The following is a 27237-nucleotide window of genomic DNA, read 5'->3' as shown; positions in this document are numbered from 1 at the left end:
CTTGATTGTCTGTATTTATGTCTCATATTTAGGTTGCTTTTATTTGTGTATCATCCCTTTGATGTCCTTATTTGTTTGTCATTTCTGGTTTGTCTTTAATTGTCTGTCATCTCATGGTTGTGTTTATCTGTATGTCATTTCTGGGTTGTCTTTATTTGTCTGTCACCTTTTAATTGACTTTATTTGCAGGCCATTACTTGGTTGTCTTTGTGTGTCATTTCTGTGTTGTCTTTATCTGTATATCATCTCTCGGTTGTCTTTGTGTGTCATCTCTCTGTCATCTTTGCATGTCATCTCTCAGTTGTCTTTGGGTGTCATCTCTCAGTTGTCTTTGTGTGTCATCTCTCAGTTGTCTTTGTGTGTCATCTCTCAGTTGTCATTGTGTGTCATCTCTCAGTTGTCTTTGCGTGTCATCTCTCAGTTGTCTTTGTGTGTCATCTCTCAGTTGTCTTTGTGTGTCATCTCTCAGTTGTCTTTGTGTGTCATCTTTGTCTTTGTGTGTCATCTCTCAGTTGTCTTTGTGTGTCATCTCTCAGTTGTCTTTGTGTGTCATCTCTCAGTTGTCTTTGTGTGTCATCTCTCAGTTGTCTTTGTGTGTCATCTCTCAGTTGTCTTTGTGTGTCATCTCTCTGTTGTCTTTGTGTGTCATCTCTCAGTTGTCTTTGTGTGTCATCTCTCAGTTGTCTTTGAGTGTCATCTCTCAGTTGTCTTTGTGTGTCATCTCTCAGTTGTGTTTGTGTGTCATCTCTCAGTTGTCTTTGTGTGTCATCTCTCAATTGTCTTTGTGTGTCATCTCTCAGTTGTGTTGTCTTTGAGTGTCATCTCTCAGTTGTCTTTGAGTGTCATCTCTCAGTTGTCTTTGTGTGTCATCTCTCAGTTGTCTTTGTGTGTCATCTCTCAGTTGTCTTTGAGTGTCATCTCTCAGTTGCCTTTGTGTGTCATCTCTCAGTTGTCTTTATGTGTCATCTCTCAGTTGTGTTGTCTTTGAGTGTCATCTCTCAGTTGTCTTTGTGTGTCATATCTCAGTTGTCTTTGTGTGTCATCTCTCAGTTGTCTTTGTGTGTCATCTCTCAGTTGTCTTTGTGTGTCATCTCTCAGTTGTCTTTGTGTGTCATCTCTCAGTTGTCTTTGTGTGTCATCTCTCAGTTGTCTTTGTGTGTCATCTCTCAGTTGTCTTTGAGTGTCATCTCTCAGTTGTCTTTGTGTGTCATCTCTCAGTTGTCTTTGAGTGTCATCTCTCAGTTGTCTTTGTGTGTCATCTCTCAGTTGTCTTTGAGTGTCATCTCTCAGTTGTCTTTGAGTGTCATCTCTCAGTTGTCTTTGTGTGTCATCTCTCAGTTGTGTTGTCTTTGTGTGTCATCTCTCAGTTGTCTTTGAGTGTCATCTCTCAGTTGTCTTTGTGTGTCATCTCTCAGTTGTGTTGTCTTTGTGTGTCATCTCTCAGTTGTCTTTGTGTGTCATCTCTCAGTTGTCTTTGTGTGTCATCTCTCAGTTGTCTTTGTGTGTCATCTCTCAGTTGTGTTGTCTTTGAGTGTCATCTCTCAGTTGTCTTTGAGTGTCATCTCTCAGTTGTCTTTGTGTGTCATCTCTCAGTTGTCTTTGTGTGTCATCTCTCAGTTGTCTTTGTGTGTCATCTCTCAGTTGCCTTTGTGTGTCATCTCTCAGTTGTGTTGTCTTTGTGTGTCATCTCTCAGTTGTCTATGTGTGTCATCTCTCAGTTGTCTTTGAGTGTCATCTCTCAGTTGTCTTTGTGTGTCATCTCTCAGTTGTCTTTTTGTGTCATCTCTCAGTTGTGTTGTCTTTGAGTGTCGTCTCTCAGTTGTCTTTGTGTGTCATCTCTCAGTTGTCTTTGTGTGTCATCTCTCAGTTGTCTTTTGTGTGTCATCTCTCAGTTGTCTTTGTGTGTCATCTCTCAGTTGTCTTTGTTTGTCATCTCTCAGTTTGTCTTTTGTGTGTCATCTCTCAAGTTGTGTTGTCTTTGAGTGTCGTCTCTCAGTTGTCTTTGTGTGTCATCTCTCAGTTGTCTTTGTGTGTCATCTCTCAGTTGTCTTTGTGTGTCATGTCTCAGTTGTCTTTGTGTGTCATCTCTCAGTTGTCTTTGTGTGTCATCTCTCAGTTGTCTTTGAGTGTCATCTCTCAGTTGTCTTTGTGTGTCATCTCTCAGTTGTCTTTGTGTGTCATCTCTCAGTTGTCTTTGTGTGTCATCTCTCAGTTGTCTTTGTGTGTCATCTCTCAGTTGTGTTGTCTTTGTGTGTCATCTCTCAGTTTGTCTTTGAGTGTCATCTCTCAGTTGTCTTTGTGTGTCATCTCTCAGTTGTCTTTGTGTGTCATCTCTCAGTTGTCTTTGTGTGTCATCTCTCAGTTGTCTTTGAGTGTCATCTCTCAGTTGTCTTTGTGTGTCATCTCTCAGTTGTCTTTGTGTGTCATCTCTCAGTTGTCTTTGTGTGTCATCTCTCAGTTGTCTTTGAGTGTCATCTCTCAGTTGTCTTTGTGTGTCATCTCTCAGTTGTCTATGTGTGTCATCTCTCAGTTGTCTTTGAGTGTCATCTCTCAGTTGTCTTTGTGTGTCATCTCTCAGTTGTCTTTGTGTGTCATCTCTCAGTTGTCTTTGTGTGTCATCTCTCAGTTGTGTTGTCTTTGTGTGTCATCTCTCAGTTGTCTTTGTGTGTCATCTCTCAGTTGTGTTGTCTTTGAGTGTCATCTCTCAGTTGTCTTTGTGTGTCATCTGTTTGTTGCCTTTATTATCGTTTTATTTTTGTATCCTGTCAGTATATTAGATTTTTGTATCAATCATTTCTTGATTGTCTTTATATATGTGTCATCTACCAATTAAAAGTTTATGTACTTGTGTTATCTGTCATTTGTATTAATCTATGACAATATCAAGTACTGAAAAATTGTTGTTTTTTTTTACTGTAACTCGTCTGTTTTGTAGAAATGTTTTTATATTCGTTTCCCACTTGAATTTCGATCTTTTATATGCATTCATCATTACAGAATGAGATGTAAAATCTGCAGTCTGAATTCTGCTGGTAAAGTAAAAGCAATATCTTGGGATGACATCAGCAACATCTTTTGCTCTACTGGTTGCATTTCCAATCAATTTAATCTAAAAGCACTCAGCATTTAGTTTTTATCAGGCTGTTGCATAGCAACATATTTTCAAAGATGTAAAATAAAATTGTGCTCCAGCACAAAATGCTTTACTTGACTGAGCTAGATATTTGGTTCTTCATGATGTTAAAGTAAAAGTATAATTAATAGGTTTGAAGACTACTTTGAGAGAGGGAAATTAAACCAAAATTTCCAAATTCTAGTTAAGTTGCTCACTTTAAAAAAAACTTGAACAGAAACTATCTGTCAAATTAAATTACATAAAATTTTGTAAACAATGACAATCTAAAGATGTTCTCTAAAAAAATCTTGAGTTACTCTTTAAATTGACATTAGCATTTCGTATCATACCCAAATTAACTTAGATATTTCTTTAACATACCTCTTAACTGTCATGTAATTATGATCAAGGTGTAATAAAAAAGTCAGCATTTAGAATCTTTCAAAAAATATAGCACTTAAACACCCCTCCCCACTTTAAAGCATCACGTCTCCAGATTCATGCCAACAGGGCTGCCAACAGCAAATTGCAAAATCAGCGGAAAATACGCCGGGGGTCAAGGGGGCTGCGCAAGCCCCCTTTGCGGGTCTAGGGCAGAGCCCTGGTGGGGGACCAGGGAGCGAAGCCCCCGGAAGCTCCTGGATTATGATGATTTGGTATGCCCTAAAATCAATTTCCTGGACTCTAAATTTGACAAATATCCGACATTTTGACGCATTTTGACAACAGACAAGAGCGACAATGTAAACTGTAATTTGATTGGTTATTCTAAATTAGAATGCCGGAAAAGACTCGATATGACCAATGAGAAAAGCGCTTACAGACGTACCATAGGCGGATAGCGTAACGATAAAAGCCGAAGCGTGCCGATTTTTGGGTACTGTATAAAATATGACGAATGAATTTATTGTCTTTGTCGAATTTACATCGATCTCAAAAATGACCCAGGAGCTCACGAAATCCGCGGATTTCCGCGGATCTGCGGAAAATCGGCAGCCCTGGCTAATTTGTGTTTAATGTATTATTTAGTGAAATGACCAAAAGGAAGCAATTTACACATTATCAATGGCACTAATACAACCAACGTAAATTACTAAAAAGAGGACAAAATATGCAAAATTAACCCTTACTGCGTTAGAAACACAGTAGAAATATAGTTATAAATACTGAAAAATCAGTCATTAATTGCACAAAACATGTAAAATATTACTTGAATCTTGAATATTTTTATCTTTGATTTTATTGAAATATTTTCGCTCATCTGAAGGCATGCAGCTTTAAGCTCTTCTATTAGATATCTTCTCATACTCAGTATAGCCTATGCAGAGGCTCTCTGCAGAATAATTACCTCTATACAACAATAATATAATTGCTGCCCAAAGTAAAGATGTCTCCTAAATTTTACCTCTGTAGAGCAACACCTCTATGCAACGACCAACATATGAGCCACGTCACCCCAAAACAACATAGTGCGTTTGCGACCAGCATGGATCCAGACCAGCCTGCACATCCGGGCAGTCTGATCAGGATCCATGCTGTTCGCTTACAAACCCTATAACAAGTAGAGAAACTGATAGCGAACAGCATGGATCCTGATCAGACTGCGCGGATGCGCAAACGCACTATGTTGGTTTTGTCATGACACGGCTCATATTTGTCTTCCAAAGGGTGTTGCTCAGCAGAGGTTATACAGTACTAAATTTAAAACATTTAAATCACATAACTTTGTGAATCACTGGATGATTACAATCAATACAAGATATGGTAGAAATCTAGTATAAATCTTAAGAATGATTCATAAAGAATAATAATAGAAAACTACAAAATAGTTCCCATTGCAAGTATAAAATAATTTAATAGCAATTTAGATTTTAATACAACCTAAATTTGAAAGAGATCAGAGTAGAAGAGACATATTAACAGAGGTCTGTTGAAAAGTTAAATGAGAAAAAAAGGAAGAATAAACAACCATCAAAAGATATTTCAGCCATTTAAAATGCAAGTTTAATGAAAATTGGACAAAAACCAACATTTAATGAATCCTCGTTAAATTCTTTAAAACATGTTTTGTAACTGCTTTATCATTGATACTAATTGCATCATTAAAACAGACAAATATTTTTTAATCTCTTAATGTTTAAAAAATAAAGAATCAGAAGAAAAAAATCATCACATTAAAACCAAGAACTACTTAGGCCATGCACAATTATGCTGTAAGCTGATATAAGCGCACTAGGGGTAAAGAATTGCCTGATTTTCAGTTTGACTGATGTACATGACAAACCCTTGTATTCACCATGCCTATACAATGTGATATTTCTGTTATCTGCGTGGGGCAGAAACCCATACAAAAGTCTGTCTTAGTTCTATTTTCTTCCATTATGTTTTTAATATTTTAATGAGCCCACCCATTCTAGTGTGGAACCCATACAAAGAATGTTTTTCTGAAGAAACTAGAACTATCACTAAATGTGATGAATACCCCCACAAGACTGCTTCGGAAATGAGGATGTTACTAGTAACAGAATACCTTGTAAAAGAATTGAAATATAGAGTTATGGTTGTGGGCAATTAAAGATAGTTGTGGTTCTTGTATATTGCATTTCCTTTCAATGTGGTTGACCATTGAAGAAGTTTTATTGAATTACTCTGTAATAAGTCCAGAAATACAAAGAAAAGGAACAAAGGGCAATAACTCTATAAATACTGAAGATGTAGTTATAGTTCTTTTGCACTGCACTTCCTCCCTCTTTTTGTGCTTGACCATTGTATGAAGTTGTTTTAAATTTCAACCAGTACATTTTAAGTTATGCTCCAGACAAGGAAAAGTATCAAAGGGCAGTAACTCTGTATTTTGTCAAAATGGAGTTATGGCTCTTATGCACTGCACTTCCTTTTAATGTCCTTGACAACTGTATGAAGTTGTATTGAATTCCAAACAGTAGTTTTCAAGTTATGCTCTGGACAAGGAAAAGTAACAAAGGGCAATAACTCTGTAATTTGTCAAGATAGAGTTATGGTTCTTGTGCACTGCACTTCCTCTCAATGTGCTTGACCATTGTATGAAGTTATATTGAATTCCAACCATTAGTCTTCAAGTTATGCTCCGGACAAAAAAAAAGCAATGGAAAAGTAACAAAGGGCAGTAACTCTGTAATTAGTCAAGATGGAGTTATGGTTCTTGTGCACTGCACTTCCTCTCAATGTGCTTGACCATTGTATGAAGTTATAATGAATTCCAACAATTAGTCTTCAAGTTATACTCTGGACAAAAGAAAGCAATGGAAAAGTAACAAAGGGCAATAACTCTGTAATTACTTTAGATAGAGTTATGGTTCTTATGCACTGCACTTCCCCTTACTGTGTTTGACAATTGTATGAAGTTGTTTTGAATTCCATCCAGTAATTTTCAAGTTATGCCCCGTACAAGGAAAAGTAACAAAGGGCAATAACTCTGTAATTAGTCAAGACAGAGTTATGGTTCTTGTGCACTGCACTTCCTCTCAATGTGCTTGACCATTGTATGTAGTTATATTGAATTCCAACCATTAGTCTTCAAGTTATGGTCCGGACAAAAGAAAGCAATGGAAAAGTAACAAAGGGTAATAACTCTGTAATTACTTTAGATAGAGTTATGGTTCTTGTGCACTGCACTTCCCCTTATTTTGTTTGACAATTGTATGAAGTTGTTTTGAATTCCAACCAGTAGTGTTCAAGTTATGCCCCGGACAAGGAAAAGTAACAAAGGGCAATAACTCTGTAATTAGTCAAGATAGAGTTATGGTTCTTGTGCACTGCACTTCCTCTCAATGTGCTTGACCATTGTATGTAGTTATATTGAATTCCAACCATTAGTCTTCAAGTTATGGTCCGGACAAAAGAAAGCAATGGAAAAGTAACAAAGGGCAATAACTCTGTAATTACTTTAGATAGAGTTATGGTTCTTGTGCACTGCACTTCCCTTTATTGTGTTTGACAATTGTATGAAGTTGTTTTGAATTCCAACCAGTAGTTTTCAAGTTATGCCCCGGACAAGGAAAAGTAACAAAGGGCAATAACTCTGTAATTAGTCAAGATAGAGTTATGGTTCTTGTGCACTGCACTTCCTCTCAATGTGCTTGACCATTGTATGTAGTTATATTGAATTCCAACCATTAGTCTTCAAGTTATGGTCCGGACAAGGAAAATGCAACGGACGTCTTGACCGACCGACCAACCGACCACCGGGTGACTCCTATATACCCCCCCAAACTTCGTTTTTGGGGGTATAAAAAAAAAACTCCTTTTTTGTACAGTGAAACCACCTTAATGCCTGTTGGTTCAAACAAGTGGTTTCACTGTTAGAAAATGACAAAATATCTATTGATAGGCACAAAGGGAATGAACAACATCAGTAGCTTCTAGTAGTATCTGAGATCATGGAAATCATTAATTATTATACAGGTTCCGGAAAGGGTCATGTTTCTTCAGAGGGAGTCAGAATATTAAAGAAAAGGGTTAACTTTTTTTGTATTAACTGTGGTGGGGGAATCTTTATTCTATGATGGTCACTTTACTTCAAACACCAGAAGCCTTAATGTTTACAAGGTCATGATTTCAAGTGTTTCAAAGAACAATTAGTAATGGATGTAACATAAAAAACTAAAGCATTTTGACTAAAAATACAAGAACAATTTATGTACTGAAACTACCTAAGTTACATGCCAGTAAGTCAAAACATTGACAAAAGAAGTTTTTCCATGCATTTTTAAAAGAACATTATAACAAAATGGAAAAAAAACAAGAATTCACATCTCATATCTTTTCTACTTAAAGCTAAAAGAGAAAAAAGGCCTTTTCATTTTTCTGAATCAAAATTAACTTGTTGTTATTTTTTTCATTCTGCAATTAAAGCACAGAACAAATATAATCATGTTTCAGGAACAAAATTGTACTTTTTTTACATTTTTTTTTATCAGAATCTAAAAAAAGATCTCAACTTGATAGAAAGCTGAGATAATTAACATTTCAACCAGCAGAAATTCAATCAATTGTCAACAGAAATAAATGGAAATGTTGTTTTTATTGAAGGAACTTGAATGCAAATTTTCATTCTGTTTTTTATTGAGAGCTGTTAATTTCGGATACTAATTGGTTTGGATTGCTGCGTGATGTCATGTCCATGATTTCCTCGAGTTACGACACTTTTGATTTTCATGGACACTAAATTAATTTCTAAGAACTTAACTATAAACAGACAAAATACATGGCAATGCCATGAAACCAGCTTTTCAAAATGGAAAGATTGTTCTCTTTAAGTGACATAATTTTATTATTGTATCAAAGTGGAAATTAAACTAAACGTACCTCATGTATGACTTAGTGACAGATGAATGCTCTCAACAAACTGACATCCCTAACTGTTACGGAAATATTATAAATTCTAGCTAACATTGGGTATTATAAACCTAGAATTAATGCCAGGGGTCAACACCACCTCATCTGTTGGATAGACTCCAATTATTCAAACCCATTAGTCGACTCTTTTGATCATACAGGGATAAAAGATGGCCGCAATTCTTGCACCTCAACCCTATAAAGCAACCCCTCAGCCACAAGGGGCTTGAAATGTATTAATACCCTAATAAATACTTTATTTTCAGATCTGTTTGAACAAAGAATTAACATTATTATTTTACTCCAAGGTGTCAATATGACTTAACAAATTTAATTCCTTTCCTTAAAGCAGAGTGAAATTTAAACTGATGGTAGGGTATCTGTTTATATAAGATAGTAATACATAATTATATTGTAGATTATAATGTGAAAGGTTTAATGAGCTAATATTTGAAAATTTTCAGATTTAATTTTATATGCAAGTTTGCATAAAATTTAAATTAAAAAATCTCTATTTAAAATGCACTTGTGCCTGTGAGTCTCTTGTGCATTGGTTTATGTCTAATTACTTTAATACAAATACAGATCATTTCTGTTTAAAATGTATGCCTTTCCTATTATTACTTCAGCAATGCAGCAAACATTTTCAATCAGTCTAACAATACTGAAGCCACATAATGCCATATGCAGTCAACTATCGTTATCTCGACATCGCTTTTCTCGATATTTCGTTATCTCGATGAACTTTTGAAAGTCCCGATTTTCTTCCTTCTTTATCTATATTGGAAATATTTGTTAATCTCGATATTTTTATTTCGATATTTTCAGTATCTCGATGTAAAATTTCAGCCCCAATAGTTATTTTCACACTATTATCCTTTGTTTATCTCGACTAATAATTTTCTTTCGTCTGTTCATTCAGACATGTGAAAAACACAAACTAGACAATAATTGCTCAATAGCCTGTGTCATAATGAGGATTATGTTTGTAACAAGTTAAGCTGTTTTTATAAAAGTTCATCTATTTAGCGTGTTGATTGACTTATGTCCAAAATGAGTGAATTTTACGTTTTTAATAAATATTCGAACACTGTATCAATTCATTATGACTTTAGTAAATGAAATAGTGAAGGTATAGAAACGCTATCGTTAAAAAATTGTTTCACAACATTACCACCAAATCCATCAGCGGTGGAACAATCTTGATAACTAACCCAGGAGGATATTTGGATGAACCACCCTGAAAATTTTATTTGACATAAGGTATGCACATGTCTTTTGTAAAAATCAGTTTCTGCCTTATTCAAACCCTTATATGTTTATCTCGATATTTCGTTATCTCGATATTTTTTGGACGGTCCCGATGACTTCGAGATAACGAGAGTCGACTGTATAAAAGCCATCAGATTGCGATGTGGAAGATTTTAAAGAAGGGGGTTTAATCAAGTTAGAATTGTATAATTATATGTTGTACCATTTAAGAACATGTTAATGGATGATATTGCTTCACACCCTTAGTGTGAATTATCTTTTGAGTAAATTTAAAACTGAATAAAATTGTTGTTAGATATTTTGACTTAACTTGTCTAGCTACACATGCAAAAGAGTTGAAGACTGACTGAAAGCTGGTGACAATAATAATTATGCTTTACATCATAATTATAACTATAAAATACTAAATTTATATTTCAGATATGCATTTCTGTTGTTTTTGTAATGTCATTTGTAACTACAAGGACTTTCAAGATGGAAATCAATAAATTTTTGTCAGTTTTGTCAGAATATGATGCAAGTGCAAAATGCAGGCCCAGGCCTGGCTTCATGTTTTGTGCTGCCATATTTAGCCAGCCAAGTAATATTGCCAGCACTGATATACAGATTATTAAGGGTTTGTCATGTACAATCTCTTCCCTACAGTTTTAAATAATATATCTACAAGCAGGAAAAAATGCAGAAGAAAAATATACATTTGCAGCCAGCATAGAAAAAATATAACAGGCTTGTTTTTACCTCCACCTGACGTTGAACGTAATGTGGCTGAAATCAATGAACTTTTTATATTAGTTAAAAAAAAACATACTAAATATCTTAAAATGGACTTGCCCATCATGGGATTGGTCAATCTGGGCAAAACCATTCATCATTTTAGGGAAAATTTCAAAATATGTACTGACTGTCAATAGTGAATAGTGCAAACCATGACCAGACCTCACGGATGTGCCGGCTGATCTTGGTCTGCATTGGTTGCATGGGTAGAATCTGTTACTGGGTTTTTGCTTATCAAGGCAAGATTTTTAAACCGACAAGACTAATCTTTGTATGAACTGCTGTCTTAAAATAGACTAGAAATGGATTTTTTTATGTATTCCAGTATCTTAATCTACAAACAATATTAAATTAACAAATCACCACAGTGACTTGACTAGTTTTAAGTTAAAAAATTAACTCTTCACTGTTGGTCCATTATAAGTAACAATAATACTGAATATGACAAACACACAACCTTTTATAAAGCAAGTAAAGAAAGTTGAAACAATGTTATTGATTCACAAAAGAAAAAAAAAGTGATATTATATATAGAAACAAATAACTATGCGTAACATATCCCTTATGCAAGTAATACCTAAAAATGCATCCAAATTAATTTTTATTTTTTACACAAATTAAAAAGAAAGCAATAAATTGGTTTTCATATTTTTTTACGCAAACGGGTCACTTTTTCTTATGAGACACTTCAGAGAAGGATTCTTTCATGTCTTAAAATAAACCCATTACCTTCTTTCCTTAGCTAATTGTATTTTATTTCCATAGATCTATAAATGTCATTTTGTATGATTTTGATATAAGACCCCAAGGGCAACATAATTATGTGCTAACGAAAACAACAATGCTATTTTATCTTTGCGGTGTCTATGATATTTCTTACTGTATTGTCTTACTGATCAATATAGAACAAAAAATAGACCATAAGCTTGTTATAAATAGAGATGTTCTTGGGAGGTTAAACTATAACTTAATTTGTTAAACAATTTTGCTATGATAGGATTTCCAACAGACTCTGGGCATCCAATTTAGTGGAAGTTTGGGAGTCATTTACTCCTGATTTTGGCTTGTGATTTCCAAAATAAAATGTTTTTCCTTCTTTACCTTTATAATATGACTTTCAATGTCAGACAATTTTGGTCTGTGACTTTCAAATTTTGGTAGTTAATGGGAGCAGGCTGAACTGCAATGTATTCAAGTTTTAAGAAATTTCAATTTTCGAAACAAAAAAAGTAAGCTACCAGCACCATAGAGCCCTGAATATGTGCAGGATTGGCTCAGACTATACTGATGGCAAAGGCTAAATTGCCTACATTCCTAGTGGGTTAAGATTTAAATTCAGATTTAACATCCATTGTCATATTTAATACGATTGTTCACTTCTTAAACAGTCCAGACAGAATAAAACAATTAAAATAATCTTATTACTGATGTACTTCTAAGAAATGTCACATACAATTCTAGACTTCTTATATCAGACCTAATGAGTTACTTCTAATCTGTCTGTACACATTATATCAAACAGTAAAAGTACAAGCTTGCTTAATAAATGTTATCTGGAACTCCTCAAATGTGGGTTTTCCCCAGCTAATCAGTAGGTACAAACAAACGTTTACTGTTATAGATCTATCATGTCTATGGTGCTCTACCCATCAAAATAGATAAGTCAACCTCTTGCGCTTATTTTTGAAGCTGTAACTGTAAAATTTGTTTGTACCTTTATATGAATAAGCTGGGAAAAACCCAAATATTCTTAATTTCAGAGTAAGTTTATTTGGGTATCTTTGTCTGGACCTGTTATAAACTTTTATATATTTTTGTATATATCATACCCAAACAACTGTTTCTAATTTCATAGATTAATTAAACCTATGAATGTCTATGAATGTATTAGAATATTTGTATGTTTAAACATATATTATGTATTTATTTTGACATATATCTAAAAACGAACTAAATAACACTCAAATGAGGCCTTATAAAATCTGACAACAACTTTAAAAGAAATCTACAAATCTACGTAAGAAATTTCCTACAAAATTCTTTTTTATGGTTTCATTTGACACATAGATGAAACTTTGTTTGACAGTTCTACAAAGAAAAGGAACCATGTGAGTTCATAGTAATGCTATTGAACTTTCGAGAAAAGAGTTATGACAGTGTTGCTGTGAATCTATTATTAGAATTAAAGGTGTGATCCACTACAAGTGTTAATTGTGCGTAGTTGTTTTATTTTTAGATCTAAACACTCCAAAGATTTAATCATTGTGGTCATGATCTTAGAACAAGGATGTTAAATACAAGAAAATCATCTATAAATTACTTAATATAGGCCAAGAATATTTTATACATACTTACTGCTGGTTTTTCCCCCAACACACAGGACGTTACCTAACAATTTGTTGCCTCAGTCATAAAATTTTTAACTATTAAATAAAATGTTTTCCCAATGAACTAAATAATTCTTCATCAAGTAACACACCTTTGGTATTTTGGTGTTCCTTCAGCTTTTTCAAGGGCCAAATAAATGCTTTAAAGTAAGTCTCGTGGGTGATTATAATTATCTTATTTCCCCGACTTTTGACAAAATAATTATACAATTTATGCTAATATGCAAAAAAGAGTCATACCAATTTGTGTCAAGATTAATTCAGGAATAATAAGCCATATATATGTATCAAGCAAAAATTGATCTTTTCAGGGCTAGCTTAATCAAATGGTCAAATGATAAAAAGGTCAAATATCATACTATAACGATACCAATCAATGGATTGTTTTCTCCTTTATGGACAATATTTGACCAAATAACAGTTTCATAAATAAAGATCTATATAATATAATATTCAATTTGGACTGATATTGTCTTTAAGAGAAATCAAGATTGTTTTCTTTATTGCTTTTAGATGATTGTGTATTTGACCTGATATATCAGATCTAGACAGGCCATTATGAACTCTCTATTTACTGGTTTCAGTTTCATTATCATATCGAATTCTAGTTTATTTCATTTTAGTTTGCTGGCGTTTCTTGGCTAAACACCAGTTTCTTGGCTAAACACCAGTTTCTTGGCTAAACCCTGTCAGGGTTTAAACCCACACAGCCAGAAATCCTTATATAACTAGTCTGACGTGTTAACCACACGGCAACAATGCTAACTTAAAATGTTTTCTGACTGATGGAATAAAAAAACCTGTGAATAAAGGCCCACAAAGGAGAGACCAAATATGACCATCAACAAATGACCTTTATTTGGAGGTTAGTTTGTTCTTATTTATCAATGAAGGATGGTCAAGGGGTTACGAGCCGCGTCACGACAAAACCAACATAGTGCGTTTGCAACCAGCATGGATCCAGACCAGCGCAGTCTGATCAGGTTCCATGCTGTTCAATTACCAACTCTATTTCAAGTAGAGAAACTGATAGCCAACAGCATGGATCCTGATCAGACTGGGCGGATGTGCAGGCTGGTCTGGATCAATGCCGGTCGCAAACGCACTATGTTGGTTTTGTCATGACGCCGCTCATATAGAAATTCATAGATTGGTGTTAAACAATTTTTGACAAAATTTACAACCTTGTTTTAAGATTATTTTTTATGATTTTGAAAAAATTATTCACACACAAATACCTGTTTGTCTGCACACATGGATGCAAGCAGTCTTTTATTATTGAATTTCTTAAGAATACTTGCAAACATGCCTGTAAACTTGTGATGTCCCTATACATTATAACATGAAATATAAATAGATAACAGTGCATCACATATAATCATCAATATATAACTTATATCATATATAACCATTATATCTGTATAGAATTTATCACATATAACACAATATCTATATAAAATACACAAAAGAACCATATCAATACAATATCACATATAAACATCAGGGAAGACAAAGTAATACAAAATATCACATATAAACATCAGGGAAGACAAAGTAATACAAAATATCACATATGAACATCAGGGAAGACAAAGTAATACAAAATATCACATATGAACATAAGGGAAGACAAAGTAATACAAAATATCACATATGAACATCAGGGAAGACAAAATGATACAAAATATCACATATGAACATCATAGAAGACAAAGTAATGCAAAATATCACATATGAATATAAGGGAAGACAAAGTAATACAAAATATCACATATGAACATCAGGTAAGACAAAGTAATACAAAATATCATATATGAACATATGGGAAGACAAAATGATCCAAAATATCACATATAAACATCACGAAAGATAAAGTCATACAAAATATCTCATGTAAACATCATGATAGACAAACAGTATACAAAATATCACATACAATGTATAACAATCATGACAGACATATAGTAATATAAAATATCACATATTAACATCATAGCATTACCATTATTACAATCATATCAATATCTGCATATCTATTTAAGAAGTTGCCGGGTTTTTTTTCTTAAATTAAAACAACTAAGAAATTAACATTACAAATCTGTAAAATTCAAAACTTCTACTTTTTTCAAATTATTTCAATCCATCAGTTGAAAACTAAATTTCAAAATTTACACGTCCTAGTCCAGTGAACCATATAATTTTATCAAATTACACAGTATAGGAATAAACTTACGAAGTATAGGAATAAAATTTATGAATAATACATACAGCATCTAGTGTGTCATCAATAAGATAAACGCTGCACCTTTCACATTGTAAAAGTTCCTGAGCATCGAGCATAATTTTCTGCACAAGTTTCTCAAGGTTTTGTTGTTCTTCAAACACCCCTCGTGCCAGGTTGAGCAAAAGCTGTAATATATGACAATGCCAAATAAGTATACTTAATTCTGCGGAAAAAAATAAGGCCGCAGATTTAAAACCCTCATATACAGGTTTTTAGTTTTTATTTGTAGCTGTCTGCACATTTTATCTAAAAATAGAAGTAGATCTGAACCGTTAAAATAAAATATGTCCATCAGTGATTATTTTTCTTACCTCTGCTTCCTACACCCAGAACACAATAATTTTGCTGAGGATGCATTTAGTTTCAAACATGTAATGGTGATTTTTAGGATGCATTCTTTTTATAGGCAGGGAGTCCTGCCTGCCATTAACACCAAATTGTGTGCATGTTTTGTCATAATCATGACACAAAGGGTTTACCTTTGAAAAAGGAGATTTTTCTCTTATTTCAACAAAATGTTATTACACAGTGAACCCATGAATTGCACTAGGGATGATGTCATTAGACAGTCTGTTTTGAATTTGAGGCCACCATTTTTTGTTTTATTACATACAGCATAACTTTTCATTTGAGCAGCACTAATCAAGATGTTTTAGATTTTGAAAGGAGATTTTGGCTCTTTATTACAGGATACAGCATAGACTTTTTTTTATTAACATACAGATAGACTGTTTGCTCAAATTTGAGGCAGCCCTAAATGCATTTCAGATGTTTCAGTTTATTTTTGGCTTCTTAAAGAAAACCCTGCTTCATTAGTAAGTTTTGTAGTTAATTTGCTGTTGTTTATTTTATGAATTCTGGGGAAAGTCAATGCCATATTTACATGAATTACCCTAATATTTACATATTTAGAGAGTCATTAAATCAACAATGAGAGAAAATTACTTCAGACTTCAGGGAAAAATAGACAAGCCTTGCATGTTTCTATTACAATGTATATACAAAAATATCTTTATGAGGTCAAGGAACTCCAGGGTACAATGACTTGTATATAGGTACACTTGTGTACATGATATCATTATATTTCCATGAATGTTTACCTTATTGCGTTGATATTCTTGAACAGACATCTCAAACAGTTGAGCATTCATTATCCCAATTCCACAGAACATCAAGTACTTCCTGAACATCTGGAAAACAACAATAATTGGTATAAGTCTAGTAGATGCTATCTGTTGTCAGTTTGACAAATCTAAAACTTAACATGAGAAAAAGTAGAAAATCTATTTCTTTAAGCCAGACTGGCCATGACCTTGGTCAAACTGACCTGAAAGCCTGCCCAATCTATGTACAACAGATGAAGGGAATTCTGTACCAATAATTATGGTATTAATATTTAAGTAAAGGCAATAAATGTCATTTTAGAAATAGTTAATTTTGATAGAAAGGTTAATCAGACAGCTCCAAAATAACGCCATGTTCTCGGATAATACAGTCAACAATAGATGATAACTATTTTTTTACCTTTCAATCAATCAATCAACCAATCAATCAATCAATCAATTAAGCAATCAATAAATTAATCAATCAATGATTACCTGTTAGTAAAGCATTTTTGAAAGCAAATCAGATTATGGGCTGTGGTTTATAGAATTAAGACCAAAACTGAGACAATTTTCTGTTTCAAAGAAAATGTCAAAAATTATGACTCCTATGTAATTTCTGAATAGTAATGCTGATGGGCATTTATACATTGTGAATAAAAAAGTTTGTCAGTGTACTTCTTAACTTTTCCCAGGAGAGTACATTTATTTATAGCCTACAGTATTTAAATAAAGATAAAAAAGTTTATTGAAACGGTCTAAGTTAGTCCTAAAGTTGGTTTTAGGCTACACTTAGGACTTTCTGTGAAAGGCAGCTAATGGAAAACCAAAATTGCTTGTGTGATTTGAAAAATTTAAAGGTGTTACAGAATATCAGAAAATAGCGGCACCTATGTTTTTATTTTGATAACCTTTCACAACATTATTTATCTACAAAATGACAAAATCTAATGTGCAACAATAAGTAAATTTGATATGTTTTTATTGTTTGTTTTTTTGCTTTTGTTTCTTTTTTATGACACAAATTCCACAGCATTTCTAACTTCCATAATTATACCATTTTTATTGAATGCCTATTTGTAAGTCATGGACAAATTATATAATTGATTGGCTAGTAATAGGTCTCTTGAAAAACCCATAATAGATTGACAGTTATCAAAGGATGCTGATGCTGTTTATGTAAAATGATGTGAAATTCAGTCAGGTTGTCTATTATTGTTATAACAAATTTAAATAGAAATCTTTCAAACTCAATTCACATTTTTTTCAAACTTTCATTCTATCTTAAATATCATTTATATCAAATAAGCAAATTTAAAAATTGATGCTAAAATAAATTGTTAACACATGATTGTATACATTATTTTTAAAGTATATTTGTACTTGTACAAATCAAGCAATTCTTAAGGTAATAATTTATTCATTATTTAAGCATAAAGTTAAATGTTATGCCTGTACAAGGTCAATATGCAGTACAAAAATCACTGTTACATAATTTATTAAATAAAACTTGAGTCATGTGATGAGCTTGACTATATCTTGCTTAGGGCGAAAAGAAAAATTCTGGTCTTATATATAACCCCAACATAAAGATAGTGAATAGGAATTTTTTTTTATTATTATATTATTTTTATTTAATTTTATATACACATGTTAACGTATAAATGTATATGCATGTCATGTACATTGTTTGTAATTTGTTTGTTTGATTTTATGATGCACCAACACAGCTGAGTTTAGGTCATATGGTGCAAAAACAGGAAAGATGATTTTGGCTAACCTTGGGTGTTACAATCTTCAAAGCAACACCAGGGGTCAAAACCAACCCACAAGTGCTGGAGCTAAGAGATGCATATAGACTCCAGTCATTCAATCCAATTTAGTCATCTCTTACAATCATGCAGGTATAAATGGTGGCTCACAGCAGCAGCGATTCTTATGCCGGCAACCCTTCAGACACAAGGGGAGGAAAGTCAATAAATATTCTAGGAACATCAGTGGAAAAAAACAAAGGGTAGTAATTAGAGAGACCCAAAACAAAACTTTTTTGACACTTACTTAATTGGGATTAACTTAGGGAAAAAAAATATAGCAAAAATTGCTAATTTGGGAAGAAAAAAGCTAGTGTTAGTCCAGATTTTTTTGGAAAACTGCATGACTTTAAAGAAACTCAGTTGGGAAGAGTCCTTTCATAGGCCTTTGTTATATAAGATGAAAAATCACTGGACTACAGATTCAGACCCCTTATAGGGTCTTTTCATAAAATAAAGTAATTCACATAGTACTTACCTCAACATCCTGTTCCTCAAACTCGTGATTGCCGGTAATTTTGTTTATAATTTGAGCTACCCCTATCACTTCATTGTCATGGTTTTGAATTGGCATGCATAAAATACTGTGGGTTCTGTACCCTGTTTTAATATCAATATCCTTGTTAAACCTTGGATCCTATAATAAATGTATAAATAAATATAGATAATATATAAGTAAAAACACAAAAGATGTTTCTGAAACATGTACATCCCCCACCTTTGTGGAAACCAATCAGTTGCTTTGACTTCTTATTAAATTTTGTTAACTTTTTAAAGATCAGGGTATTTTTCTTGGTTGGGTAAAACATTACAAGACACAGTTTAGGTCATATGGCGACCTTCCATCTTCCATTTTTCTTTAAAAGTGTGTGTGTGGTTGGTGGGGTGGGGGGGGGAGCTTACATTTTTTTGCATGTACTCTATTAATATCAGTGGGTTTTTCTATTTAAAGCTGAACATAGGCTGTTTCCCATGGTCCAAAAATGCTGTATTTTCCCCTAAAATGCTTTATTTTCCCCTAAAATGCCCTGTGTGTATTTATCCTTAGAACAGTGACCCCTTAGTTAATTATAATAGACTAAAAGACAGACTATAGATAGTGGCTGATAGCCTATAGATAGTACCAAGGATGTTAAATTGGAATTAATTTGAAAATTTGATTAAATGTGTGGCAGCTATTAATGATAGAGATTCCCTTTCTTATAATTTATTGTGCTATATTTTCCCCTTCAGAAAGTCACAGGTTGTTTTTGAAAATTCAAAACAAATATGAATATTATTATGTCCAGTGATTTTCTTTTTCAGTTTTTCAAAACAATCTGTGGCTTCCTGAAATGATATATCAGAAAAGGGAGAAGGCCCGGAGTGTAATCAAATTCTAACAACTCAGAATAGAATTTACCCAACATTTTATAAAGAGATAGCTGAAATGAATTTTTCAACAAGTTGATATAAGTCAGCTGGTTTTAAGTGATGGTTCTGAGTGGCATTTCAGGGGAAAATATACATATTTTGGACTGGGGGAAACAGTCAATATTCGGCTGTGAAGTACAGGGGAAAAATCACTGATGCTTTTACAATAAATAATATTCAACCACATTTGTTAAAAAATGTCTTTAATTTTATATCCACTTTAGCGATTCTGTCTATTTCAGTGTAATTATATATATAATTTTGCTTAATTCCAAAGAAAATTTAAAGCTTTTTTCAAGTTATTTGAATCACTATTAAATGTAAGCTTCCCAGATCTTACTAACTAGTACTACTGATAAATGAGCCAGAGGTCACATGGTAGAGGTGTCATCGATAAGGATTTTTGTATTGATATATCGGTAATGAATTATCGGCGATACAGCGATATATCGATTGCCAGGCTAAATTTTAGCTTTCAAGTCTTTTTAAATGTTTCCTAAGGACACTGACAAAGCAGTTATATATAGACAAATGCAAAAAAGATAAACTATGAAAACTGAACAATTTGTTTCTTTTTTATCATATAGCTATAAATGAAAACTAATGACTAGTAACTATAAAGTTTAAAGCCTTTTCCATTTTACTTTAGTTGTTGTTGTTGCTATTACGTAGTTACTGATCATGCTAAATCCCGCCCTTGCCGTTCCAATTAAGCCGGGTTTAATTGGCAAATTATCGTGTGTAGAACCTGAATAATTATTTAAGTTTAACATTTTGTAATCATAATTTTAACAAAGAAACACTGACAAATTTTTCTTGGCATTTCTACACATCCACTTAGCAGACGTGCGAGATTACAACGAAATTAGGCAGCATTCGTTAGAGACACTGGGAGGTAACTTTGGCATTGATTTCCGTTTTCATTTTAGAAAAAAAATGTTTCTGGCATTCATAACTTTATATGTCGCTTTTATTTTGATGTTTTGCGACAGTAAACAGGTCTGTCAGTTCTATAAAACCTGTTCGCTGAAGTCTCTTTAGCTAGAAATTATATGTGCATTCCATATCCGATATTCAAAAAATGGAATCGATATCGAATCGGATAACAAATATCATTGATACACCGATATCGATTGAATCGATGACACCCCTATCACATGGTTATGACCCAAGCTAGACAAGGATGAGAGGCATACACAGTCTTTATTATCCCTTGTGATTCTGTGTGATGCTAATAAAACTGAAATGTTTTAAATAATCTAATTAATCACACAAATATTAAAAAATACACCTCATTATACTAAGTAACTCTGTATTATCTACGCAACTCTATTACCAACATACTCTCAGTATTTTGTAATGTGCGGTCATGCATACATTGAAGTTAAAATTCTTTGGCTCCATTCAATAAAAATTGTAATGATTAGTTGAATTTGTTTGGCTTCACATACAATATTAATCATTAAATTCATCAATGAAATTCAATGCAGACATACAGGAAATGTTTAATATGTGGATAATACAGAGTCCCATGCTACATTGTCAATGTCACATGGATTCTTTTGGTTACCTCGTAAGCATCTTTGATGTTAACAGCTTCTTTGGTTAGTGCTACTGTTCCCACAATCCCTTTTCCTAACGGAATTTTTATTTCTGTCTCTTCAGTATGCAACGAATCTTCCAGAGTTGAATTTTCCGTCACATCAAACAGTTTTGATACTAAAAGCCTATTGTCTTTTGATCCCCTGACCAGAAACAAGCTCCCTCTGTCACTACCAGTCAAAACACTAACATTACGTAATATTTTATGACACAAGACATTTACGTCCAACTCACTTGCGATGTCTCTAATGAGTTCCATAAACATTTCTGACTCATTCATAGCTAAAAGCTTATCTCTTTGCACAAGAGATCGTTTTCTTTTTCTCACCATTCCATCAACATAATTTTTGAACATGTTTGAAGTGATAGAATTTCTAGCTGATGCATTAAACTTTGGTTTCAATCCAGGTGCATCAATGTTTTTAATTCTGTACATAAGTTCTGGCGTTGCATGTTTTTTGAGCCAGTTTTCAAGAAACTCAGAATTCTCCAGTAGAAAATTCTCCACATCCTCTTCATTCAGATTTGTTTCCATGTTTGTACCATCCATTTTAAATGAGTATGCGCTGTAAACAAGACCTTTTTGAAAAGGTTATGAGCTAAAGCTTTCCCTCATACTTCTGACTGCAACTTCTTCCTGAAAAAAATGTAAAGCAATGTTGTAATTAGACTTGCAGTGTTTTATTTCTTGATGTTAATGGTTGAAATTAGAGCTATCATCGAATTAAAATTTAAATGTCTAGAAATGATGAAAAATCACCCTTAACATATATACAGAAGCTGATGTGCATGTCTAATACTATATGGACATATTTCTTAGCAAGTGATAACAAAATTTGGTTAGAAAAAAATGCAATGGGCATTTCTAAACAAGGTACAGTGCACTCCGGATACAGGACTTCGCATGATTCCACGTTATAATTGGGTCTCGTTATAACAGGGACAGAACAAATTGAGAAATCCGACATCTGTTGAGCATCACTTATTTCTACTTTCTAAAATAGAAGGAAAAAGGCCGGGACACAGAAGAATGTACGTTATAAGCGGTATCTCGTTAAAACCGATCTCATTATAAGTTGAGTAGACTGTACATAATTGTGTGAAGTAGAACATGTATTTTTAATTTACTGAATTTTATTTTAAAAGGAGTGAAATCAATTATAAGTTATTATCGATATTTCAGTGTATCGTGGATACAGTATTTGTCATCTGATATCAATATATCATCAATATGCTTTCATTATGCACTAAGTCAATGTCAGCTCTAGTTGAAATTATATATTGTCCAATGAAATTATTCCAATTTTCAAATTCTTAGATATTTTAAATTCATTTAATCAGAATCAACTGAATGTCATTTTATACTATCCTATATCATACTTGCACTTTGTAAAGATTCAAAGATCTTAGCCACTAAGTAGGTTAGTGTTTGTTAAGTTATTAATTCCATTAAATCTGTCGCGTGACAGAAAATATTTAATTGCATTTACGTTGACTTACATGTATACACTAACCTATACTTCTAGCTGAAATAGGACCCCATTCACAAAGCCAAAAAGTATTGTTTTTTCTCAATTGAATTTTGTGTAATGAAAATTCACAATGGTCAACATGTAATCAGGGATAGAATTGTCAATGATTTAAAACACAAGAGAGAATTACACTATAAGAAACTGTTGTTTAATAAAGTATTACTGTATCTCGATTCAAGTCATTTTCAAAACATTTTTATTTTGAATAGTAGGCCTACAAAGTATTTATATTTTAAATCTAACAATTTCTCTTGGTCTCCAAAACTTGTTTTACATGTACACTTTGTTGTGTTTCTTTGTTTAAAACTGTCATCTCGATTCCTTTTAAAAATGCAAGGTTATTAAATAAGAATATGTTGATGTTTCTGCAGTGTTTTTATTTTTATATAACTACTACCCTAAAACGGCACTGTTCCCAATAGAAAATAGACATTAAAATTCCCAATTTCCAATGTTTAAATTCCCAAAATGGCAGTTCAAAATTCCCACAAGGCCAAGAGATTTCTCTAAAATCATTATAATCCAAGATATTCATATAAATCACCACTCAATAGTTCTACCTGGACAATGGAAGCTGTTAGTTATCTTTATTCATGATGACTAATCTTATTTGTAGCTGAAAAAATGCATAATAAAAATTCCCATTTTAAGTCACAATAACACATTTTTTTCTAATCAGTCTAACCATTCCCAAAGTATTGAAAAAAAACGCTGTACTGGCCATGGGTCATACAGGCACCTAATTTCAGGTTTTATGGTGCCAAAATTCAGCCGCATACTGTGACCTCCTCGATTTATATATTTTTCCCCTATTTTTGAAAAAAAAACTTGGACCATCAGAAATTTAAAGTTGACCTAGCTGCCTAAAGCTGAAGATCCTTGAGAATATCAAATTGAAATTAGATTTTTGCAAAGTATAGTATGTAGTTTATAAAATACATTACAAGTATTTTTGTTTACAGACAAAATTCCACTACCTGAGGGCCCCAGCCCCAATTCCCTGTAAGGTAATTAGGGCCTTGGAAGATTGAAATCAAAATATTATCAAGTAATTAACCTTATCTAATTTGTCAGATGGCATGATTTAGATTCCTATCTTCTTGGACTTCTTCTACAGCAATTTAAAATATTGATCATTGAAGACATCAGTTCTTTTTTAATATTTGGAATAAAAAATCGGCTACACTTTGTTAGACTCAATTTAAGACATGTCACGAAAAGACAGACTGTAAACTGGATCAAATTAATGATGCTGAGTGGCAAACTGGGGGAGGGGGCAGGGTGTGGAGGTCATAATAAGAGTCCTAAGTTTCTAGTTGGTAAGACTAAGGTGCATGCAACGAACAAAGCAAACAAACAAAAATAGACATATGTTTAGTTATAGTGTAAAATTTAGTACCGCTAAGCCCACATAATTTTTTGTTTATTTAGGAGGACCCAACCACTTTCTGTACCTCACATGCTCTTAATTTAGGTTTTAAAAAGAGCACGTCCCGATTAAAAATGAATTTAGGCCTACTTAATAAATACTTTTTATAGAAACCGGTGGATTTAGCTTTTGACATTATTTCCTTGAAGCGATTTAAAAGAATTTTCATAAACAGCCGCCATTGAAACAAAATTCATTTTTGACGTCACACAAATCAATGAAGGCTTAGCCTAATATAATGACGGGATAAAATGGACGGTTTTTACATAACAAAACCCCTTTTATCTGTCCCATTTTTAAAATGACATTTATACAGCTTATCAAATCCGTGCGGAATACCCGACAAGGAGATAAGATATGAGTTACAATAAAATATGTAATTTATCACTGTTGACTGTGAATAAAAGCCTTCTTCAATCGTGTCAGTCAAAATGAGATGATATAAAATATGTTACAGAAATTCAGGATTAATGTGTCGAAGAAAATATTATACGGAGATCACTCTCCACTACGAAAATAATTGACTTCATACACATTTCGTGTGAATGTTTTCCAATTAATGTCAATATAGTATTCTTAATACACGCCAAATGACTGTCCCATGGTTAACCCAGTAATCGTGCAAGTGCGAGTTGCGGAAACCGAAAAAGAACAAAACGTCAGGTTGGATTGGAACATTGGAACCCAAGACCTACGAATAACGAGTCGGGTGTTTTCCCGCTCCATATCGCTTTTTTAAGAGAAAAGTAATGATTAAATGAAGAAAGAGGCACGAGTTTTCCAATATGGTCAATGCCATAACTATATTGAATTACAATTTTATTTTATTTTATAACTTCAATGATAATTATGATTTAAATAAAAATATTTCTAAGTTATATTGCGGTAATCTGTATAGATTTAGCTCAAAGGGTAGAGATAATGCATTTTTCTTTTACATTCATCTAGATATTAAATTAGAGAAGGCTAATCAAAAGCAATAGATTTCAGAAAAAGTGTAACAGGAAGCCTTAATGAAAAGTTAAAATCGTGAGTTAAAAAGTTCCCTGATCAATTTTAAGGCCCCTGTTAATCAAGAAAGGCTGATCGCTAATGTTGCCCAATCCTTTTGCTATTTGTTTAAGCGTTTAAAATATTTTTTAGATATAAAAATGAAAAGCTCTACGTGTAAAACGATAATTTTTACTTTAAACTGATAATTTATTAGGGCATTCACAAGCAAAAATCTTTAACATCAATACGACAAAATATTCAACATACCTGACTTAAAAGATAAAGGAGGATTTATGATTACGTAATCTTACACCATATAAAAAAAGCAAAAGTACAAATATTTACCATTTTCCTCTTATAATAATACACCGCTAAATTTCGCGCCAATATTTGTTTACTTAAATGTTAATGAAAACATTAAATCCACTTTAAAAGCAATCATCCATTTTTACTAAGTCACCTAAAACTGGAAAAATGATAATCCACCATTCTATAAGAACGCGGTAAATATTTGATCTCACATGTAATTAAAATCCCCACGTGTAAATATAGTTTACATCTGTGTCACAAGTCTACATGCAACAAATACACAGGAAATGATTTCCGTACACAGTTAGTTCACTGGCAAAACAATCTATACTAGAGCATCCCTAGGATACAACTCAAATTCCCGCGTTACATCAGCTGGAGAATACAGGCTTTTAAACAGCACGGATCGATAGTACGATTTGATTGAACTACGGTGGGATTAAGAGAATAATACATGTGATAGATTGTGTAAATACTGCGGTAATCACATCACAAACTAGAGTTTGTATAGTATATTTAATAAGAAAACGTTTTCTACGCTTAAACTCGGTAGAAATGGAGTTAAAAGGGTCATTATCGGTCAACACTTGTTTGCACATATTTGTTAAGGTTTACTGTTCATATTTGATTAAAATTATGAAAAATATCATCCCAGAGCCTAGTTATTTTTGATGTTGAATTTTATATAAAATGTATTTCACACGTTAAATAACTATGACTGATCACACAGAGGCGGATGTGCGTCAGTACAACGTAAATACTTAAGTGTTAGGCTAAAAATGGAAACGACCTTGTCTGGTAAAAAAAATCATTCGATATATGAATACATCTACGAAGTATTATCTTAATCGCCAGTTTAATAACTTTTACTGCCGACGGAATCATATAGTAAAATATTATATTTTAGATATTTATCAATTTCGCATGAGATAATTGTTTAACACACCCAATTAGAAACGTTCTAAATAAAAAGAATTGCAACCTCGCCACATGCCAATATTATATGAAAAATTTCTGCCTCTCCATTATTTCTCAGATTCGCGATCTATACCATAATTTATGTTTAAATGGTGAGAAGAATTCATTACCATATCATGTAGGTTAACAAAGAGTGTCGTGAAGTTAATTCATGGGATATGTAAATAAGTTCCGGAGCTTCAGTAAATCACATATGCATGGATTGTTCGAGTCTGTAGTAAATAAGACTCAATGAAACTTGATGCCCATTTGCTTCAGGAACAATATTTTTATGATAGCTCATTAATTTGAGGCATCACCTCAGTATTTTTATATTTTTTTCTGGTCCTTCGTCGAGAAATAAGCACACTTTTCCATTAATATCTATAATGATCACACGCCATGGATTAGAGTTTACGAGTTTACGATTTTCAACTATTTGCATTCACTGCTGTCGAGGGATCTATGATTTTTAGATTTTTTCCAATTAAATTATTCATATTTCATAGAAGGTCAAACTGATATTTAGTATTATAGATTTTTCAAATAAATTCCAGATAAGGTCCCGAAGTAAACTGTAACATACAAATGTACTATTTCTGTATAAAATATGACAATATGCAATTATCAAAATTTTCAAATAAATTGCTGTATCAAATGCCCTGTGAACATTATGCCTCAGAAATGAATATATTTGTTTTCGTTAGAAAGAGCAAACCTGAGTTTTATAACGCGTAAATAATCGTTACAGAGCATGTTAGATGCTTATTACTTGATAAAAAGTAGCACTGTTAGTTGATTTTTGAAGCAAAATGTAAAAACAGTAGTATTTGACTTCCATACAAATTACTTAATAACTATAATTGTTCTACTTGTCAGA

The 27237-nt window shown here is 32.9% G+C and overlaps 1 protein-coding gene across 4 annotated transcripts in view; it reads right to left on the bottom strand.

Moving 5' to 3' along the window:
• LOC132737178 (cGMP-specific 3',5'-cyclic phosphodiesterase-like) overlaps positions 1 to 26055 on the bottom strand; it is a 61637-nt gene extending 35582 nt beyond the window's left edge. For all 4 annotated transcript variants that reach the window (XR_009626698.1, XM_060724433.1, XM_060724435.1 and 1 more), the window contains exons 1-6: positions 25437 to 26055; positions 21106 to 21774; positions 18601 to 18759; positions 16309 to 16398; positions 15193 to 15333; positions 10502 to 10528 (exon numbers count right to left, since the gene is read on the bottom strand). Coding sequence is in view for 3 of the 4 variants with exons in the window: in XM_060724433.1 (XP_060580416.1) it covers positions 10502 to 10528; positions 15193 to 15333; positions 16309 to 16398; positions 18601 to 18759; positions 21106 to 21687 (999 nt within the window). In the remaining variant the exon portion in view is untranslated. The remainder of the gene's footprint in view (positions 1 to 10501; positions 10529 to 15192; positions 15334 to 16308; positions 16399 to 18600; positions 18760 to 21105; positions 21775 to 25436) is intronic.
• Positions 26056 to 27237: the final 1182 nt, after the last annotated feature.

This window comes from Ruditapes philippinarum, unplaced genomic scaffold (genome assembly GCF_026571515.1).
Source record: "Ruditapes philippinarum isolate M1 unplaced genomic scaffold, ASM2657151v2 ctg2363_1_1_1_1, whole genome shotgun sequence".
Classification (NCBI taxonomy): domain Eukaryota; kingdom Metazoa; phylum Mollusca; class Bivalvia; order Venerida; family Veneridae; genus Ruditapes; species Ruditapes philippinarum.
The sequence above is the reverse complement of the archived record's forward strand: the minus strand, read 5'-3'. Positions and strand labels throughout refer to the sequence as shown.